Source organism: Perca fluviatilis, chromosome 6 (genome assembly GCF_010015445.1).
Source record: "Perca fluviatilis chromosome 6, GENO_Pfluv_1.0, whole genome shotgun sequence".
NCBI classification, from domain to species: domain Eukaryota; kingdom Metazoa; phylum Chordata; class Actinopteri; order Perciformes; family Percidae; genus Perca; species Perca fluviatilis.
Window position 1 is genome coordinate 18488091 of NC_053117.1, and position 16943 is coordinate 18505033.

At 40.0% G+C, this 16943-nt stretch overlaps 3 protein-coding genes across 3 annotated transcripts; all 3 read right to left on the bottom strand.

Moving 5' to 3' along the window:
- Window positions 1-71: 71 nt before the first annotated feature.
- On the bottom strand, window positions 72-4317 carry zgc:158398 (uncharacterized protein LOC568894 homolog). The gene is made up of 7 exons (XM_039802321.1): window positions 4125-4317; window positions 3297-3484; window positions 2841-3096; window positions 2652-2751; window positions 2369-2510; window positions 2132-2272; window positions 72-1947 (listed from the first exon to the last, which is right to left on the bottom strand). The coding sequence occupies exons 2-7, from the start codon at window positions 3468-3470 to the stop codon at window positions 1927-1929; spliced, it is 834 nt and encodes a 277-aa protein (XP_039658255.1). The 5' UTR covers window positions 3471-3484; window positions 4125-4317; the 3' UTR covers window positions 72-1926.
- Window positions 4318-4651: 334 nt separating this feature from the next.
- On the bottom strand, window positions 4652-9771 carry plbd2 (phospholipase B domain containing 2). The gene is made up of 12 exons (XM_039802320.1): window positions 9521-9771; window positions 8510-8603; window positions 8245-8403; window positions 8063-8163; window positions 7720-7934; window positions 6992-7086; window positions 6701-6861; window positions 6202-6297; window positions 6013-6084; window positions 5778-5930; window positions 5524-5686; window positions 4652-5359 (listed from the first exon to the last, which is right to left on the bottom strand). The coding sequence occupies exons 1-12, from the start codon at window positions 9730-9732 to the stop codon at window positions 5189-5191; spliced, it is 1692 nt and encodes a 563-aa protein (XP_039658254.1). The 5' UTR covers window positions 9733-9771; the 3' UTR covers window positions 4652-5188.
- A 101-nt stretch (window positions 9772-9872) lies between these two features.
- Window positions 9873-16807, bottom strand: LOC120560136 (probable RNA-binding protein 19). The gene is given in 27 exon segments (XM_039802322.1): window positions 9873-10218; window positions 10314-10434; window positions 10540-10645; window positions 10764-10880; window positions 11189-11244; window positions 11337-11416; window positions 11619-11679; window positions 11786-11928; window positions 12047-12116; window positions 12216-12416; window positions 12517-12627; window positions 13163-13259; window positions 13403-13530; window positions 13668-13798; window positions 13892-14101; window positions 14239-14310; window positions 14447-14525; window positions 14638-14697; window positions 14793-15026; window positions 15028-15077; window positions 15605-15758; window positions 15760-15810; window positions 16034-16075; window positions 16297-16410; window positions 16500-16568; window positions 16571-16684; window positions 16770-16807. Coding segments are annotated over 27 exon segments (2823 nt in total). The 5' UTR covers window positions 16806-16807; the 3' UTR covers window positions 9873-10102.
- Window positions 16808-16943: the final 136 nt, after the last annotated feature.

Genomic DNA, 16943 nt, shown 5'->3' on the forward strand with positions numbered 1-16943 from the left:
AAAAAAATATATATATAAATACACTTGATGAAAGTTCCTTAACTTCAGTCAGATTCGCAATAACAGTCAAATTCACATTGGAAACCTAGTATTTATATTTTTCACTATTAATGTTTCATTCTTTCTAAAACTAGGAAAACAGTGTTTGAAAACAGGATGCCTTCTTGACCGCAGTCATCGGTTTCTGAGCTCCTGGAAACTCATTTACTCAGAGTCTGAAAGACGGCAGTTCTTAACACTGATAATTTTGATGCACACACTTTGTGTTTAGTGTCCTGTTAACTCGTTATTAAACTATTACAAACATCTTTATCATAGCAGCAGATGTTACATCCCTTTTCTTTTTCTCATTTTAACAATAGACGTTAGAAGGAGACCTTTGGGTGTTTCTTCAACATTCCCTTTTTAAAGTTTCTACTACTCTGCAAGAAATATAACCGTAGACTGTAAAAAAATACTAAATACTGGACGTAGCTTCCGGGTCTAAATAACTGTAGCCAATGCGGAAGTGCCTTAAAACGCTGCCAAAAGACACTGGCCTAGCTGTATCATCCTCCCCAGCTCGATCCTCTTGGCCAAATATGGTCACGTCCAGTTTCAAAAGACCAAGATAGCAACAGCCAAAAGCCCAACTCCAGGCTAAAACCAAGTGTTACAATAATAAGAGGTTGCCTCTTACTATTATAACCTCTTTGCTAAAACGGTACTCCACAAACCAATGGGGGATGTAACTGCTGCTACGTCCAGTTTTTTTTTGTTTTTGTCTATAGATAGAACACAATGAAGGCAGATGCAAGAATACTTGTGGAACTGTAGATCTGGCATCTGGATGCAATGAGCTTTCAGTGTCAGATATGTACATTTGAGTTTAAAACAGACAAACTAGCCTAGAATACCCAAAGAACTTTGGTCCAGTAACATTTACAAAGAAAAAAACATCTGCTGATAGGAATACATTATTACAAAAACTACTTTCCCAATTTAAAAAAATATTAGATTTAGCTTTTTGATCTCACTCTGGTGAATGCAACACATTATTGTCCATTTTCCACAAGTCATTGAGAGTCATTCTGGGAAATGAAGTAAACATGGCATGCACTGCATATAAGAGACTGTACAGTGAATGTATTACCAGTCATCAGTGTAGGCATTACCAGCTAAAAAGTTGTTCCCATAACAAATATACTCTTCTCTATCACAACCCAGTTACTCACTTGGATATCATATAATACTTCAGTCCCCTATTACAAGCATGCTCCACTGGTTAAGTATTGTACTTTCATGAAGTTGGGAAACTTGGAAGAGGCGGATTAAAAATGTTCAGAATTGATGCAGCAGAAGATTAAATATCTTCACTTCGCTGGATGCTACATAATATCTTGTCTCCAATCCCAAGCAAAGATAACTACCAGGGTTAATTTCTTTAACAAGCTCCCTCCAGTGCTACTGAAGACGTTATACAACAGTTTTCATAAACTATTCAGAACTCCCTATGACATTTTATTTTTTTAGTTAGAAGTAAATTAAAGTTTGACTCCCTGACGAAGGCTTGTATGCCGAAATGCGTCGGAGTACTTTAAGATTTATGATGACAAAGCCATAAATAAAGGCTTAGTATTTTTCTAAAAGAGAGTGCCTTGGAGTTTCCACATTATGATTATCCCATCCAAAGAGCACCTCAAGCTAACTTTTTGAGTCCAGGAAGCGCTCCGCTACAGACATTTGATAAATTAAAGTTTATTCACAACTTAACTATTATTGATTAATCCAAAAATATGGGAGCCTGGAGGTCTTGCCAAAAGAAGACATGAAAAACGATTTCTTTTGTCAAATTGGTGGGATACCCCTTTAAAAAGTAGTGACACATATCGCTCTTCTCTCTCCAACACCAACTGATTTGTTGAGGATGCAGCAGATGAAAAATGTTCAGGGGTCTATCAAGGGCTCCTGCAAATAAAGTAAAACAGTACAGTTAGATTAAGACAGTATCTGCACGTTTCACAACATGTGTAGACACCAAGTCATCTAGATGCTACTTAGATATCGAGATGTTCTATCAAAATGAATAATCGTTACCATTGTCAGAGATACAATAACAAAGTGGTATGGTAATATAGGATATGACTATTACATTTTGTAGATCCAGTCCATTCCAATGGTAGCGGCGTAGGGTTGGATGTGTCAGACTAGCAGCTACACAGAGTAACAAACAAACTCCTAGCAGACACACACTGACTTCCAACAGATGTCGCACCGCCACGCTCTGCTCCACCTAAAGAATAAAAGTAGAGCATGACTAACAGGTTTACAAGACGGTACCTGTATTACAACTGAGCAAGTTATGTTGTTTATGTGGAACACGCTGTACCGGTGTTAACATGACTGTGAGTGTAGGATCGTTCTTGGAGCGTAGACTGTAGCAGGTTTGTGATGCTGTAGGCAGCTGGTTGCTCGCTTCCACATGGATGGGTGAAATGTTGTTCTCAGATGCAGGGCACTCTGGCGGAAGTCTTCATTAAAAGTACACAGTATATGCATGAAAACAAAACAAAAGAAATACAGACAGACATTCTGTTTATGTACCTAAGTAGTTGGTAATTTCAATTAAGGAAGCTTAGAAAACCCACACTTTGGAGTGTGAATGAACTTACAGGCTCATGGGCAGGAGGTGTGTTTGGGCATTAATGGTGAGGCAGGTGTAGGTATCATTTCCAGACAAAACCTCTAGAGTCACATTAACAATTTCATTGCCTGGGGAGTAAAACAAATGATCATGGGTGAGAATTTAAGATTACACACTACTTCATGTTACGACAAAACCAATGCACTGCAATACCAACCTCCAAGATGTAATTGACTGGCTCTCAAGGCAGTCTGCAAACCAAGGTATTTTAGAGAGCCACTGTTTGAGTGGGTAGTCACAGCCAGAGGAACCTTGAGATGCAATATGGTGAGAGAAGGAGTCTTTGTAGAGTCAACTGAAATGTTTCTATCTATCAGAGGAGAGGGGACTGGTGAGACAAGCTCAGATGTACTTGCATTGGCTTTCACACACAGCTGGAACTTAGATAAGGAGGCCAGCAGATGGTTCCAGTCCTTATAAGAAGAAAAGGTGTATGATTTGCACATCAGTATTCAGGACACACTGACACACCGTAGCAGTAACAGACTGCACAACATTGTGTTTTATTTGCATACAAGAAGTTGTCCTCTTAAAAGGATTGTGAACAGATTTTATTGTAGAACATCAGACAACTTCCATTCTCCAAAATGAATTCAATTAAGTTAGTCCTTACCTTTGCTGTGTCAGGGTTAGGCAGAGTGTGAGTGTAGCTATAAGAGCTGAGGCAGATAAATGAGATAGCCAAAGTCAACAGACACAGGAAGAATGTAACCCCTGGAGGATTTTGGGATACATAATCTCTAAGGTTGGTTACCGGCTGCCAGAAACCCATCATCCAGCTCCACATACACCTGGGCCAAGCTGTAAACAGAAATCAGTTACTTTGGTTTTCACAGCTTTTTATCCACATTCAGTAACTTTTGGTAGTGCTACTGGGTCTGTTTCATGAACTTTGGTCCATTGTTGGACCAGGGTCAAAACATTTGTTCAACCTAAAGAAAGAAGTTTCATTAAGACACTGATCATTTGTAATTCAGAAGGATTTAACAATCCCCACATGACTACCATTCAGATATTTCTTTAGGTGTATGTACCTCTTTTCAGCATAGTGAAATTCTTAACAGGATTAAACAAACTGCTTTTAGTTGACATATGTCTTATGACTTTAATTGTAGCTAGATATCCAGAAACAAGGCTTTAACGTTGAACCTCTAGAATCATTGACGCGGAAAACCACCTTTACATTGAGGTTTTCAGTACGACTGACACTTGCATAATATTTTACCAGCATTTGGCTGGTAAATGGTGCTAATTTTGGACCCTGACGACGGATAACATACATTAGCCAGTCTTTACTACAGAGCAACAGCTGACGTGTAACTTGTCAACCATATCAGTCAACCAGCTCCATTGAAAGCAAACGTTGAAGTTTCTGCAAGGGTATCTGTCTATGCAACGTTAATGTTGCTAACTTACTTGCTAACGAATGATAACTTCATACCTTGAATTTGAGCAGTCTTTTCTGATCACGTCGCCAGTTTTGGTAAATGACAGAGTTTCTTGACGTTAAGCGAACCGGGGTTCGACATTTAAGATGTTTAAAGTTACATTAAAGCGCAACAACGGTAGCATCACGAGAGTGTTCTCTTAATACATCCATGAGCACGACAGCGATCGGTGCATTCATAGATATAGCTACGGGGCCATGACGTCGACCGTGACGCGGATCACGTGACTGAAAGCTGGTACCAGACATGGATGTACCAGACACTTTCTAAAATTATTTTATAAGTTACATCAATCACTTTTTAATATTTCGAATTAACCAACAAAGAATTACGTACGTTTGTTCTGTTTCTGCAACAATATGCTTGGGCTGTGACTCAATTCTCATCACAGTTTATAAAGTGGAACTTAGCTAAAGTGCTACAAGATTATTATTTTAGATTTCTTACATCATTTTAACAGAACCACATGGTGCATTTAATGGAAGCAGACTGGGAAAAAGAAATTATATTTTGAAAAAGGTGATGATCTGCGCACTTTATTTAGAAAATATTTCAAATCATACAATGCATCATATTAGAATTATTCACTCATGATCAAGACATTTGCATTTACAGTGACATCAATTCGTATCAATAATCATACTTAGGGATTTCTCCAAAGAAAGGTGTAGTCCTGTGGAAACCGCTCCGATAACTCAAAAAGTCATCAGTATTGAAACAAGTGGAATTTACATTTCCACATATTAAGCAAACAAAACATGAAAATCTGATATAATCTAATGTAGAAGCTTCCACTTTATAACAGCATGGTTGTGAAGTTATTTTTATTGCCTCACATTCAAAGCTGTCTTTAACTGCAAATAGTGCGTTACTGTAAAACTGCTATACTTCCTGAATATTATTGCCACTCTCCTGAGAATCAATAACATGACTATTTTGTTCATAAAAGTCATGTCACACTGAATCACGCACACAAATAATTTCCCTTTGTCAAAACTTCAAACAGCTGGCAGTATTGACATTGATCATGCCACTTGTATATACATCATAATAACAATTAAGGAGTCCAGATGACTTTTATAGGCTTGAATGCCCAAGTATCAGGGTGGCCCATGTGTATCAGGTCTTTGTAAGGAGAGGTGCTCCACTGGAAGGGTGGCACCTGGTCCCATGTCGGTCCGTTTACTGCCAGCATACAGTAGTCACGAAACATCTCATAGGAGGTCAACTGCACAGGAACACAGACAATGCATCAGATTTAGCAAACATCTCTTTAATGTGCTAGTCAGTTTCATTTGAGGCAAACACAGAACATAATTGGGGAGCATGATGGATAAAAGTATGGGCAGAGAGGTGGGTGATAGCAAGAAATCAAATGAGAAAAATCAAAACCTTCATGTCTGTTCCTCCATGTGACCTCTGCCTTAAGGCACCAAACGGATATGTTCCATTAGCTGGGTTCAGGTCTGAACGGGCTGAGATGGCATTCTCTCCATTCGCATGTGGATTACAGCCTTCACACTTTGACAATGGGTCTTCCTTAAAATTGTTATACCTGAGGAGAGACACTGCATCTCATAAATAAAATCAAGTTTTAAATATTAGCCTATACATTTTTTAAATTGAACGTTAACGTTTGTTTGTACCTCATAAGGCGGACCATTGAGTCCACATCTGTGACAGCTGTCTGGTTTCTCCTAAATATCTGAGCCCGAGGATTCTGGTCCAGAGAGAACCACGGGCCAAACTTCTCAACCAGCTCATTGCAGCCACTGGCATTGAATATGTCCGGGTAGTACCTACAGTTTTTCATATAACAGAATTAGAACACATGTAATTTAAAGTATATGTTAACATAAACCTTTCAAACTGGATACTTACGGTATATTGTAACTTGCCCAGTACCCTTTCTCCAGCAGTTCCTGAGTTTTATCAGTGTAAACAACTTGTCCCCTGCAGCATTCCAAAAAAATATTAGAACAATTATTTTCAGTGATAAGTTTAGAAGCCATAAATATAAATACTGAAATAATCTTGTGTTTTGATTGAGGATCTGGTGCAAAGACTTACGGAATCTGCTCCAGTACAACAAAGAGCTCCTCTTTAAGGTCAGTCTTCCCTGGAGTAAAGTGGTTATAGTCCACAATCATCCACTGGTTGTTATACCTACAAAGCACACACATACACACACACAGTCCAAACACAGACCCAATTGAGCATACAACCTGTATCCTACTATTGTTCACTGCTGTTTATTCATTAATTTAATGTATATCCAAGTAATTGATAAAATAACTGATTCAGCATTTCACACCAACACGCCTGGTGGTGACCCCATTACAGCTGTACGACCCAACGGACTTCTCATGCAACTCCTTATTATAAATGGCCTTTTTTTGCTTCCTTTACTCATATTGATCCACATAGCAGTCTAAACTCGCACACATCTTATCTGAAAGGGCAAAGAGCAGCAGACAACACAGCCTGGATTTCATTAGCGCAAAGAGGTGATAATGTTGGTTAAAAAGTAACGAGAGGCAGTTTTTTTTTTCTGTTGTGTAAAACTCACGTTCCACTGTTGTACTTGCTGAATATCTCGGCCCACTCCTTGCCTGTAGCAGCCAGTCGATTAGCCACAATGTTCCTCAACCACTCCATGACAGTTCCTTCGGGCTGAACAAACTTCCAGAGAGCAGGGTTACTGTTGCCAATGGTAGTTTCTAAGGTAACCTTGAGACACAAGAAAGAAACTCAATTTGTCACCAAAAGCATAAAATATTAACAAAGCATTTAAATACTGCAGTTTATTCTTAACACTCAGCTCTATTATGCCAAGTGCAGGTAGAGTAAGAGTTCTCACCAAGCCACTACTTAGGATATAAAAGTCATCTCCAGAGAAGATTGATCCAGGATAAGAGGAGAAGGCCTGAGTTCCTCCAGGAAGAAGATCGTCTCCTGAAGAAAAAAAAAAAAAATCAAGCACATAAAAGTTAGATTAATATGTATTCACGTCATAGACAACATTAACAGACCAATACTGGGGCTTCAAACTTGAAAACAAATTATGTTTTTGAAAAGGAGGCTTTAAATAGGAGGCTTGAGCCAGCAGCCATTTAGCTTAGCTTAGCATAAAGACTGGAAACAAGGGTAAACAGCTAGCCTGGCTATGTCCAACAGTGACAACTAGCACCTCTGAAACTCACCAATTAACACTTCGTATCTCATTGGTTTAATCCTTACAAAAACGTAAACTGAGATTTCATGTGCCGGACTATTTCCTGGAATCTTGTTGTCACTGTGAGTTTGCCAGGTAACTAGCCAAGTTCCCTTAGAGGTCAAGATTTTGTTGGACAGAGCCAGGCTTGCCATTTCCCCATTTTCTTGTCTTTATACTAAGCTAAGCTAATTAGCTGCTAACTGTAGCTTCATATTTACTGTACAGAAATGGGAGTGCTATTAATCTTTTCATCTAAAAAAGCAAATAAGCACATTTCCCAAAATGTTGAATTATTCCTTTAATGTAAATAATGAGGGACTCCAGAGCAGGAGCAATGACGAACAGAAGACACAATTGCATCAGTAAACTACCTAAAGGAGAAACTCTAAAGGCAAACATGTATTTCTTCATGATGCGCAGCATGGACTGGTAGGTGTTCCAGGTGTCATGTGAAACCAGCAGCTCCTTATTGTTTGGTAGCAGCTTGATGAGAGCAGAACAGGAGCCAGATCCAAGCGGTCGAGTTTTGTCGGATTTGTCAAGAACCGATTCCAAGTCCTCCAGATCCCCGCCCATTTGGAAAAGTCTGGTTGAACAAAGTAACAGTGGAAAGTAGGAGACAACAGCAAGAAACAAAGTTTATGATCTCAAAAACTGTGAAGAAACCTGTTTAATAAATACAACAATAAATACAAAATGGATATAACTACTAACAGGAAGCCAAGTGGGTTTAGGGAGAACGAGCCTAGTGGAAATGACAGCTCGTCATTGAAGCTGTCCTCCAGACCTTTCAGCTGCAGCAGTGCCAGATGCACCTGAAAAGCAGAAACAGATTGTGAACTCTTATTTTTGTATCCATGCAAGGGATTTTTTTTCATCCAACAAACGCTCATTACCTGGTACCAGTAGGGTGAACTAGGCTGCTTCTTTATTTTCTCCTGAACCCACTGCAGATTGGTTGAGATGAATGCCTTAAGGCGCTCGCAGTAACCAGATTCAGAGGAGAAGGGCCCACAGTAATTCATTAGAGTGTTCATCCAGTGCTTATAGATGAGCTAAAACAAACATAGATCAAGTCTTTAGATTCAGTCAAATGTACAGCAAGTGACTAAAACATCCTGACTCCAGAAAACACCAACAGGTCTGTAGAATGAAGCTGACCTGAGATGTGACTGCAGCCTCCACTGCACCGGCAGCATAAGACTGGATACTATCATTGTACTGACTGCTGGTAGTGATCTCCAAGAAAGACCAGCTGAAAAGAGAGCACATGTGAATAAACTAAAAACATTAAACATACTATCTGTGTCCAGGCTCAAAAGAATGCAGGTCTGGGTGCTCAAACTATATAATGAATAATTGCCTGCAGTGTAGGTGAGATGATAGAGAACATACTTAGGCTGTATCAACAACTATTCAGGCCAGTGAAGGTCTTTGGATCTCAGCTTGGAAATCACTGCCGTTTATGAATTGTTCACCTTCCTCTTTGTTAAACCAGACATGTAGTATCAGTATTTATTCTTCTTGTTTTAAGAGTATACATTTTCAGCTGATCAAATGTGCTTATTTTTCCTCTTTGTCTTTGTATCCTTAGCCTATTTTTTTTATTTACTATTCTTAATTTGCACAGAAGTCTACTATGGCTATCTTGGCCTCTCTGTCATGTGTTTCAATTCGGACATCTGTTTTTATGCCACGTGTAAACGCGCAATATAAAGATCCAATTAGAATTTGTAGCTGAAACGATTAGTTGATTGTGTAATGAGTCAAACAAACAGGTAACAATTTTGATAGTGAGCTAATTAAATTGGTGTAGCTCATTTATCGAGCAAAAATGAACATTTTCTGGTTAAAGCTTCAAAAGTATGATGTTTGACTACGGTTATCATTGTAAGTTCGTTATGTTTTGGTTGATTTGATAAAACAAGCAACTGAAGAGTTTACGTTGGGCAAAACATTCCGTTATATTATATAACAGAAAATGTATTGATTAAAGATAATGAAAATAATCTTTGCAGCCCTGACCTTACCCATTTAATGTAGCTAGGCTAATAGTTTCAGCTATAGCTAATAGCTGCAGGCTATATAACAACATACAGCTGCATTCTATAACAAAAGCCCCAAGCTAAAGAGGCCATCTAACTAATTAAAAGACGCTAAATGAAAACTCACCCTGATGTTTTAATGTCATCAGTGAAGTTCGCCCAAGCCACAAAATCTGCTCGATAGCCCTCAATGACAGACAGCTGTCCGGTTTGCTTGTCAATAACAGCGGTTCTTATTTCAGCTCGAACAGAGGCACAGATAAAAGACAAACTGGATAAAACTGCTAAAACCTTTGTAAAACGTCCAACAGCAAACGTCTTGTTTTGCCCGGACGCCATGTCTACATGAACAAGTCACATGATAACGCGGGTGACTAGTCACATGATAACAAGGGTGACTAGTCACATGACAATATCAGAGATGTTATTTTCAAAATAAAAGACTCATTATGTCAGTCACACTACAAACACACAGATCATGAGGCATGAAATAAAACTTTATATAAAAACTGACAGTCAAATCATATTGCTTTGAGGCATAATTCTGTACAAAACATGTGTAATGTAAGAAATCCAGAGGTTTTTAAACCTCCAAAACTTCGACCAGCTGTTAATTTCATCAATTCAATTGCTCCTTCTGCACATGCCACTCAGGTCCTTATTTTGTTCCCAAAAACACATGCAAACTGGTCAGAGTTGTGTAGAGGCTTCAATAGAGACAACAGCGTTCAGGGAACTCAGTCTTCCCCTCCCCTCCCCCTCCAGTTTCCATTGTCTCCAGAATTCCCTCCATAACTTCTGTTTTTCGCTTCTTTTTGGTGGCCACTGTCACAGAGGATAAATAACATGCAAGAAATGAATGAATAAACCGCATAGATGCTTTCACTTCTGCATGTTGTTCCAAAAGTTTGTGGATTTACCATGAAAATGTTCGGCTGTTTTCCGTCTCAATGTCTCTACCGTTTCCTCAGCATCAGCCCACTCCAGCACAAGGCGTCTTCCGTACAGATGGGTGCTGTGGCACAATGCAGTAAATGCTTTCTATAGAGAAAACAGGAGCATAGCAATTATGACCATCTTTAATGTAGCAATGGAGGACAATAGATTTCCTAAATACATGTTTGAAAGCTTAAATAGCACACAAACCTTAGCGTCCTGTTTGGTGAGGAAGTCAATAAAGCCAAAACCTCTATGGTTCCCTGAACCAGCTGCTTTCTTTGGAAGACGGACTGTCTTCAGCTCTCCAAACGTACTGAAAGGACAGAAGGAATAAATGGTAGTATTATTAAATGATCTTACTCCAAACTTTCTCCATACAAGGTGTGAATAAAAAAACTGTATTTGCGTGCTTGCGTGTTGGTGCGTGTTACCAGAAGAGTTCCCTAATTTCTCTGACAGTGGCCTGGAAGGGGACGTTCCGCACAAGGATCTTGGATCCTGTCTGTTTCTTCTCGTCTTGCCTCTTCTTGCGTGAAACCTCAGTAGTCCTGCACACAGTGGAAAAGGACTGAGTAAGTCGTGACAACAGAAGTGAGGTTCACATGCCAAACTGCAAGCTAAATTCTGCCCCACAGTCCCAGTCAACATTTGAAAGAATACACATTAACCAATAAGTGATATTCCCATGCAAATTTCACACTGTCCTGGTTTATTACTTAACATTTTACATTTAATACACTTTATTAAATAATTTTAAATTCTAGACACTTCCTTGTAAACCTAATTAAAAAGGACCACCATTGTTTTAATTCTTCACCACAAAGTTCAATAAAAACCCTTCTGGTGCACTTCTTACCTTGTGGCTCGCTCAGAAATCTTCAGCTCTAGCTGGTGTTCATCCACAGTACAGTGCTGGTGGAGGTGAGACAAAGAAAACACTTTAGACAAGAACCAGGTTGTAGAGAAAGGCTGTGAGAGTTTTAACAAGAAAATGGGGATGGTACCTGTAGTTGCCTCAGGGCTTTCTGCGCAGCCTCTGCTGTCTGATACTGAACAAAACCGTAGCCCATGGACAACATCATGCCTGGAAATCAAACCGACATGGTCAGGTGGTTTACAAACTGCTCTTGCAAAACTTGAGAAAGCAGATATTCTACCCCATGAGTTGAAATATGTCATATGTAACCTTGGTAAATCTATAAATCAATGTTTCAAAACCAGGGTATACACTGTTATGTCATGTTACATTTATGTATGTGAAAGATCCTACTTTTAATGTTTAGTACCTGTTTTATCTTTCTTCTTGGAGATGGTGCAGGACGTGATCTTGCCACATTTGGAGAATGTCTGCAACAAATGAAGAAAAACAATATAAAAAAATCTAATGCTATGATTAAACCTGTATTCAGTATGATGAAACGTAACTAAAGGTTGAATTTATGATTTGACCAACCTCCTGTAGTTTCTCCTCGGTCGTGCTGAAATTTAGATTTTTAATGAAAAGTGTTGAACCAGGAGCAGATTCCTCCTCCTCCTCCTCCTCTTCTTCTTCTTCATCTTTCTTCTCCTCTTTCATTGCCTCATCTTTTTCTAAAACTTGGTGGACAGATCAAAGATAGTTCAGTTATTAAAATTAGTACTTACAAATTAGTACTACAATTGTTTCATATTATTATAGTACTGTATGTTTATGAGTGTGTTAAAGGGATCTAACCTGGTTCTGGTTTGGCTGCCACAAACACCCCCACAGGTGCCCACTCCAAATACAGTGGGATGTGGTGGAACTACGGTTTTCGGAGATACAGTCAGTACAGTAAACGCGTTTAAAGTGCCTGAAACATATGCTGCATGTGCAGGTTTTGCTGGTATGAAGCTATACACACCTTGCTGTAGGCCAGCCGAGTGAATGCTCGTTTCGCCTCCGTTGGCTCTAGGAACTCGATAATGGCGGTGAGGCCTGAGGGCGGCAGCAGTACTCGGCCCAAAGAGCCATGAGGTGAGAAAAGCTCCTCTAACTCTGATGCCGTCACTTCAGCTGGAAGGTTTTTCACCAGGACGACAGTTGTACTCCTCGCTGCTGCAGCCTGTACACGCAGGAAACTATCTTAACCAAGGATCGCGGGCAAGGTAAATTGTTTATAGACAATTTAGCAACAATTAAATTGGAGTTTGTGTTAAGCATACCTGACTAAAGGAATCCAGACTGACACCATTGTCTAGTAGAAACTGCCGAGTCTCCTGAACAATCTGTGTCTCTCCCAGGGCCATCCTCACTGCAAGACTTCCCTTTGACTCCTGCAGAGGAAGGCAAGGACCATAAAAGTACAAATAAACTTTAAATGTGCACATGATGATCACATGATGATGTAGCTGCAAGAGATCAAGAAGTAAACATTCACACAGACAACTGCCCTCTCATTCTTTTGAATGGGAAAACTGTGTGAAAACATGAAAAAAATTAGACATCATTCAGCAAGGTCCTACTTTGGCCAATCCAATATATGCAAGCATGCATTCCTGGTAGATTCTTTTTTAAATGTGAAATGCATGTTTCTAATGTTTACCTCTAAAGATAAAACATGTCAGCAATGATGAGCAGTAAAATCCTTTCCCTTAATATTGTAAATCCATAGGCAGGTGTGTGGGCATCTGAAAATGCCTTCAAACTTAAGGATCTGTTACTCAAACTGGACTAAGAGGACCTTGAGCGTACTTCATCCTCTCACTCTCACTCGGAATGTATTCGGTCTGAGCACCCACCTGCAGCCGGAGGTGAGGAACATGTTATTGGGAGCATTCATGTAAAACAAGAGGATGCAGCGTTACTCACGTGGTCCAGGACTTTGCTTTTTGTGGTGTTGTATTTTTCAGCAATGGCATCTGCCACTGCACTTGTGCCCAGAAACAGGGTGTTCCAGTTGTGGGAGCTAGAAGGAAACATTACATTCATAAGAGGAATGAGTGATGGCTTATGTAATTGATCAGACACTGGTCAATTACTAAAAAGAAATGTAAATAAATATTCAGTGAAACCACAAACACAGAAGCATAGGGTTAAAGTGATATTTACCTGGAACTTGAAGCTTTATTTTTGGCATCTTTTTGCCGCTTGTAAGACGAAGAGCCAGGACCACCAGCATCTGCAGAGTCATTTTTTTCTTTCTTCAATGTGGAGGGAAGCAGGTGAAGCATCCTGCCCTAAAAGCACAAGAGGATGAATGTTTCTAATCAGCCTCAGCATCATGTGAAAATGAAGTTGTACTACTAAATCCAGAAGCCATTACTGGTCATGTGGTGTAAAGAGGTATCTCAAAGACCAGTTGCAGATCAAATACCTGAAATATATGTCCGTCCAGCTGGGCCAGAGCTGTCACAGCATTCTCTGGTATCATGTAGGTTACGAAAGCGAATCCTTTCGGCTTCTTGGTTAGATTGTCAATAGGGAAGAGCATCTCAGACAAAGGACCTGTAAAGATTGTAAAATGATTCTCACTCAGATAAGAGTGAACAAACGTGTGAACTTGGATGTGTATGAAAGTTGTTGTTTTTTTAAATTCACCGTGTTTAGCAAATAGCTCTTTGATCTCCTCCTCGGTGCAGGTGTAAGGGAGGTTCCTGATGAAGAGTCGACCTGACTCTGCAACATCTTCCTCCTCCTCATCCTCCTTCAGCTTCCTGGTGAAGTTTCTGTCAATTTCTTTGTCCTTTCTGTCTCTCTTGCCCTTACCCCCAGAGGCATCCACACGGAAGACCTCAATGTAACGCCCACCTGAAAACACAGAGAGGAGGTATGTCACAGGCAGCCAGGAACAGTCTTCATATACCCGGGGGAGAGGGGTTGGTGATAATTTAATATGTAATCTAAAATTATGCACAAACATAAGAATAGGACATAATATTTCTCACCTATGTAGTCTTTATTCTTCTTCAAGGCCTTTTCCACCTCTTCATCAGAGTGCAAATCCACATATACATAACCTGAAACACACAAACAGTCAACATAGACACATAAAGGCAACTATCATACCCACCAGATATGTGGCATACAGGATTGTATACCTAAAAAATATTGTCAGCGTACATTATGCTAAGAAGGCGGCTTTCAGTAACACACCTGTTCTATCTCCACTCTCATTCTTCCCAATCCTGATTGCTGCAGGCTTCAGCGGCGTCATGAACTCTCGGATTTGTTGCTATTGACGTAACACATAAAAATATGTTTGTGTCATAGATGCAGACACTGAAATATATAATGTGGAATATCGTCACTGCATCTCTGAAACCAGGAAGCTCTTGTTCACTCACCTCTTTCACACTGAAAGGGGCTCCTCTCAGCTTCACTGTGAACTCTGTCGTCGGCTCCATCTGCAACAAACGTTTGTGGGTGTGTAAATCAGAAAGCAAACATTGTGCTGTATTGAACAGTAATGTTTAATGTGTAGATGTGTTTAAATAATCACCACTTGTTTGGTAGCTTTCTTCGCTTTGCTCTGCTTCTTATCCTCAGAGGCAACTGAGGTATTGGTCTTTGACAGGTTTTCTCTGTCACCACTCTCATATGCGTCTCGGTGTGCTGCACGAGGACCACAAACTTCGTCTTCATCATCACCCTCGTCTTCATCATCACCCCCTTCTCCATCATCCTTCTCTACACTCTCCTCCATGGTGTCGTCTGTCTGTGCCACCTTAGAGCGGCAGGTACTCCATATCTGATAAGCCAGACTTCAGTGCTTCTTTAGTGGCACCTGGAATCAACAACAAAATTAAGACCAGTCAATCATGCACAGCCTTTTTTTTCTTTGCTTTTTCATTCATAGTGTATATTTCGTGCTTGTGATGTGAAGTATTTGTAACATAGTAATACATGTATTTATTGCTTGTCATTTGGAACACTGTAACCAGTTCCCCACACGCGTTCCTTAATCTGTCACCATCTCATTCATATACAGCTATGTATATTAGGACGTTTAATTTTATATTATACCCATCAATTGTGTTCCAGGTTTAGTGCTATAAAGTTGCCCTAAAATGCCAGAAAAGTGTAAATACTGGTAGTAAACAGGGAAAAGTCATAATATTGGGAAGTATATACAAACAGATTGAGCAAACACATGATGGATAACTGACAGATAGTGTACCTGGTTTATGGTAAATGTATACTTTAACTTATTTTTCTACAACACAGTGTAAATCCAGACATCAAAGGATGCAGACCCTAAGCTGGGACACAGCTTTCATCTACCTACACTGAGAAGGGACCACCATTACCAACCTTCATCTTCATCTTCCTCATCCTCTGACTGGTCTGAATCAAAGTTGAGGTAGTCATCTGAAGCAAGGTTCTTCTTGCCCTGAGCCTTTGCCTGTCCACTGTCAGGATCAGTTGTTTGCTGCACAGTATCATTCGCCCAGGTCGGTGCTTGGCTTCCGATTCTGATGTACTGACAGAAACTCCTTGAATCCCTGGTCCTCTTCCAGCTGAGACGCACGCCACGTAAACGTGCGCAATGATTAAAATGTCACATGAAGAAAAAATTAAAATAACACTTTCTGTTATACAACACATTTTGGTTGGTACCAAAGAAGTATTGACGTTTGATAAGCATCCTGAAGTTCGCTCCATCTTATCCACATTCACGATCTTATATAATCAATATTTAACAGCAGACAAACATAGTTGCTGACTGACACATTTACTCACATTTCCAAGTGTGCTGTCTGTTTCCTTTTTCTGTTTCTTTTTCTGGAGACAGAAACAAAAACATGTTATAGCAGTGACAGTGCTGCAGAACTTAACGACATGATTTTCGACTAAGAAAATTGCACTGTGCAAGGTAACATAGGAACGATTGCGAGTAGGATAAAGTTGGTCATTGCAGATGTAAATGTGAAATTGTTATTGTTTCTTTTGTTGATAATGACTTTCATGTAACTTCTCCCAAGTCATTTTGTGTCTGCAAGTACCTTTTTGCTGTCAGTGTCAGCAGGAGTGGAAGGTTTGTCCGGGCCTGAGCTCTGGGTATGTTTGCTCCAGGCTTTTGCCTTAGTGGGGTCTCCAAAGGCCTTACACATCTCCACCTGGAATACATGACAACCATGGGGATCACATCTGGAAAAGCAACAATAATGTCAACAACACGCTTGTTTAAGCGTGACTGAAGCCATACCGTCATTCTGGATGTGTCCACGAAGCTCTTGTTGAAATGTTTCAGGGCTTGGTTTGTATCTTCCTCCATCCTTTAAAACCCACAAAGCCGAACTTGCGGAACTTGCCATCCTTGGTAAACTTGAGAGAGCAGTCTGTAACGGTGCCAAAGGCAGCAAACATCGACCTGAACCTCTCCTCCTTCATCTGGACACAAGATACAGGCAGGTTAAATCTACAGGTGGACTGAAACGAAACAAAATGTCTGCTGAAATCCGGGCGGGTTACTTACCCCATTAGGGAGGTTTTTAACAATGAGTCTCGACATGTTGTAGTAGTAGTAGTGTAAGTAAACTAATACAGCATAAGCTTGTTTTTAAATATATGTCAACAAACGAGCGTGGACTCTCCTCTAGGACGCCATGTTGAATGGGAGGAGCCTTCTTCTTCTTCTACTTCGCTGTCT

Bases quoted from the DNA above. Each gene is read 5' to 3' on its own strand.
- zgc:158398 (XM_039802321.1), bottom strand. From the start codon at position 3,470: ATGTGGAGCTGGATGATGGGTTTCTGGCAGCCGGTAACCAACCTTAGA. The intron at 2,752-2,840 runs GTTGGTATTGCA...TTTACTCCCCAG, and splicing joins CAGTCAATTACATCTTGGAG to GCAATGAAATTGTTAATGTG. The intron at 2,273-2,368 runs GTACAGCGTGTT...TTTATTCTTTAG, and splicing joins TCACAGTCATGTTAACACCG to GTGGAGCAGAGCGTGGCGGT.
- plbd2 (XM_039802320.1), bottom strand. From the start codon at position 9,732: ATGGCGTCCGGGCAAAACAAGACGTTTGCTGTTGGACGTTTTACAAAG. The intron at 8,404-8,509 runs GTCAGCTTCATT...TGTTTGTTTTAG, and splicing joins AGGCTGCAGTCACATCTCAG to CTCATCTATAAGCACTGGAT. The intron at 8,164-8,244 runs GTAATGAGCGTT...TCTGCTTTTCAG, and splicing joins GTTCACCCTACTGGTACCAG to GTGCATCTGGCACTGCTGCA.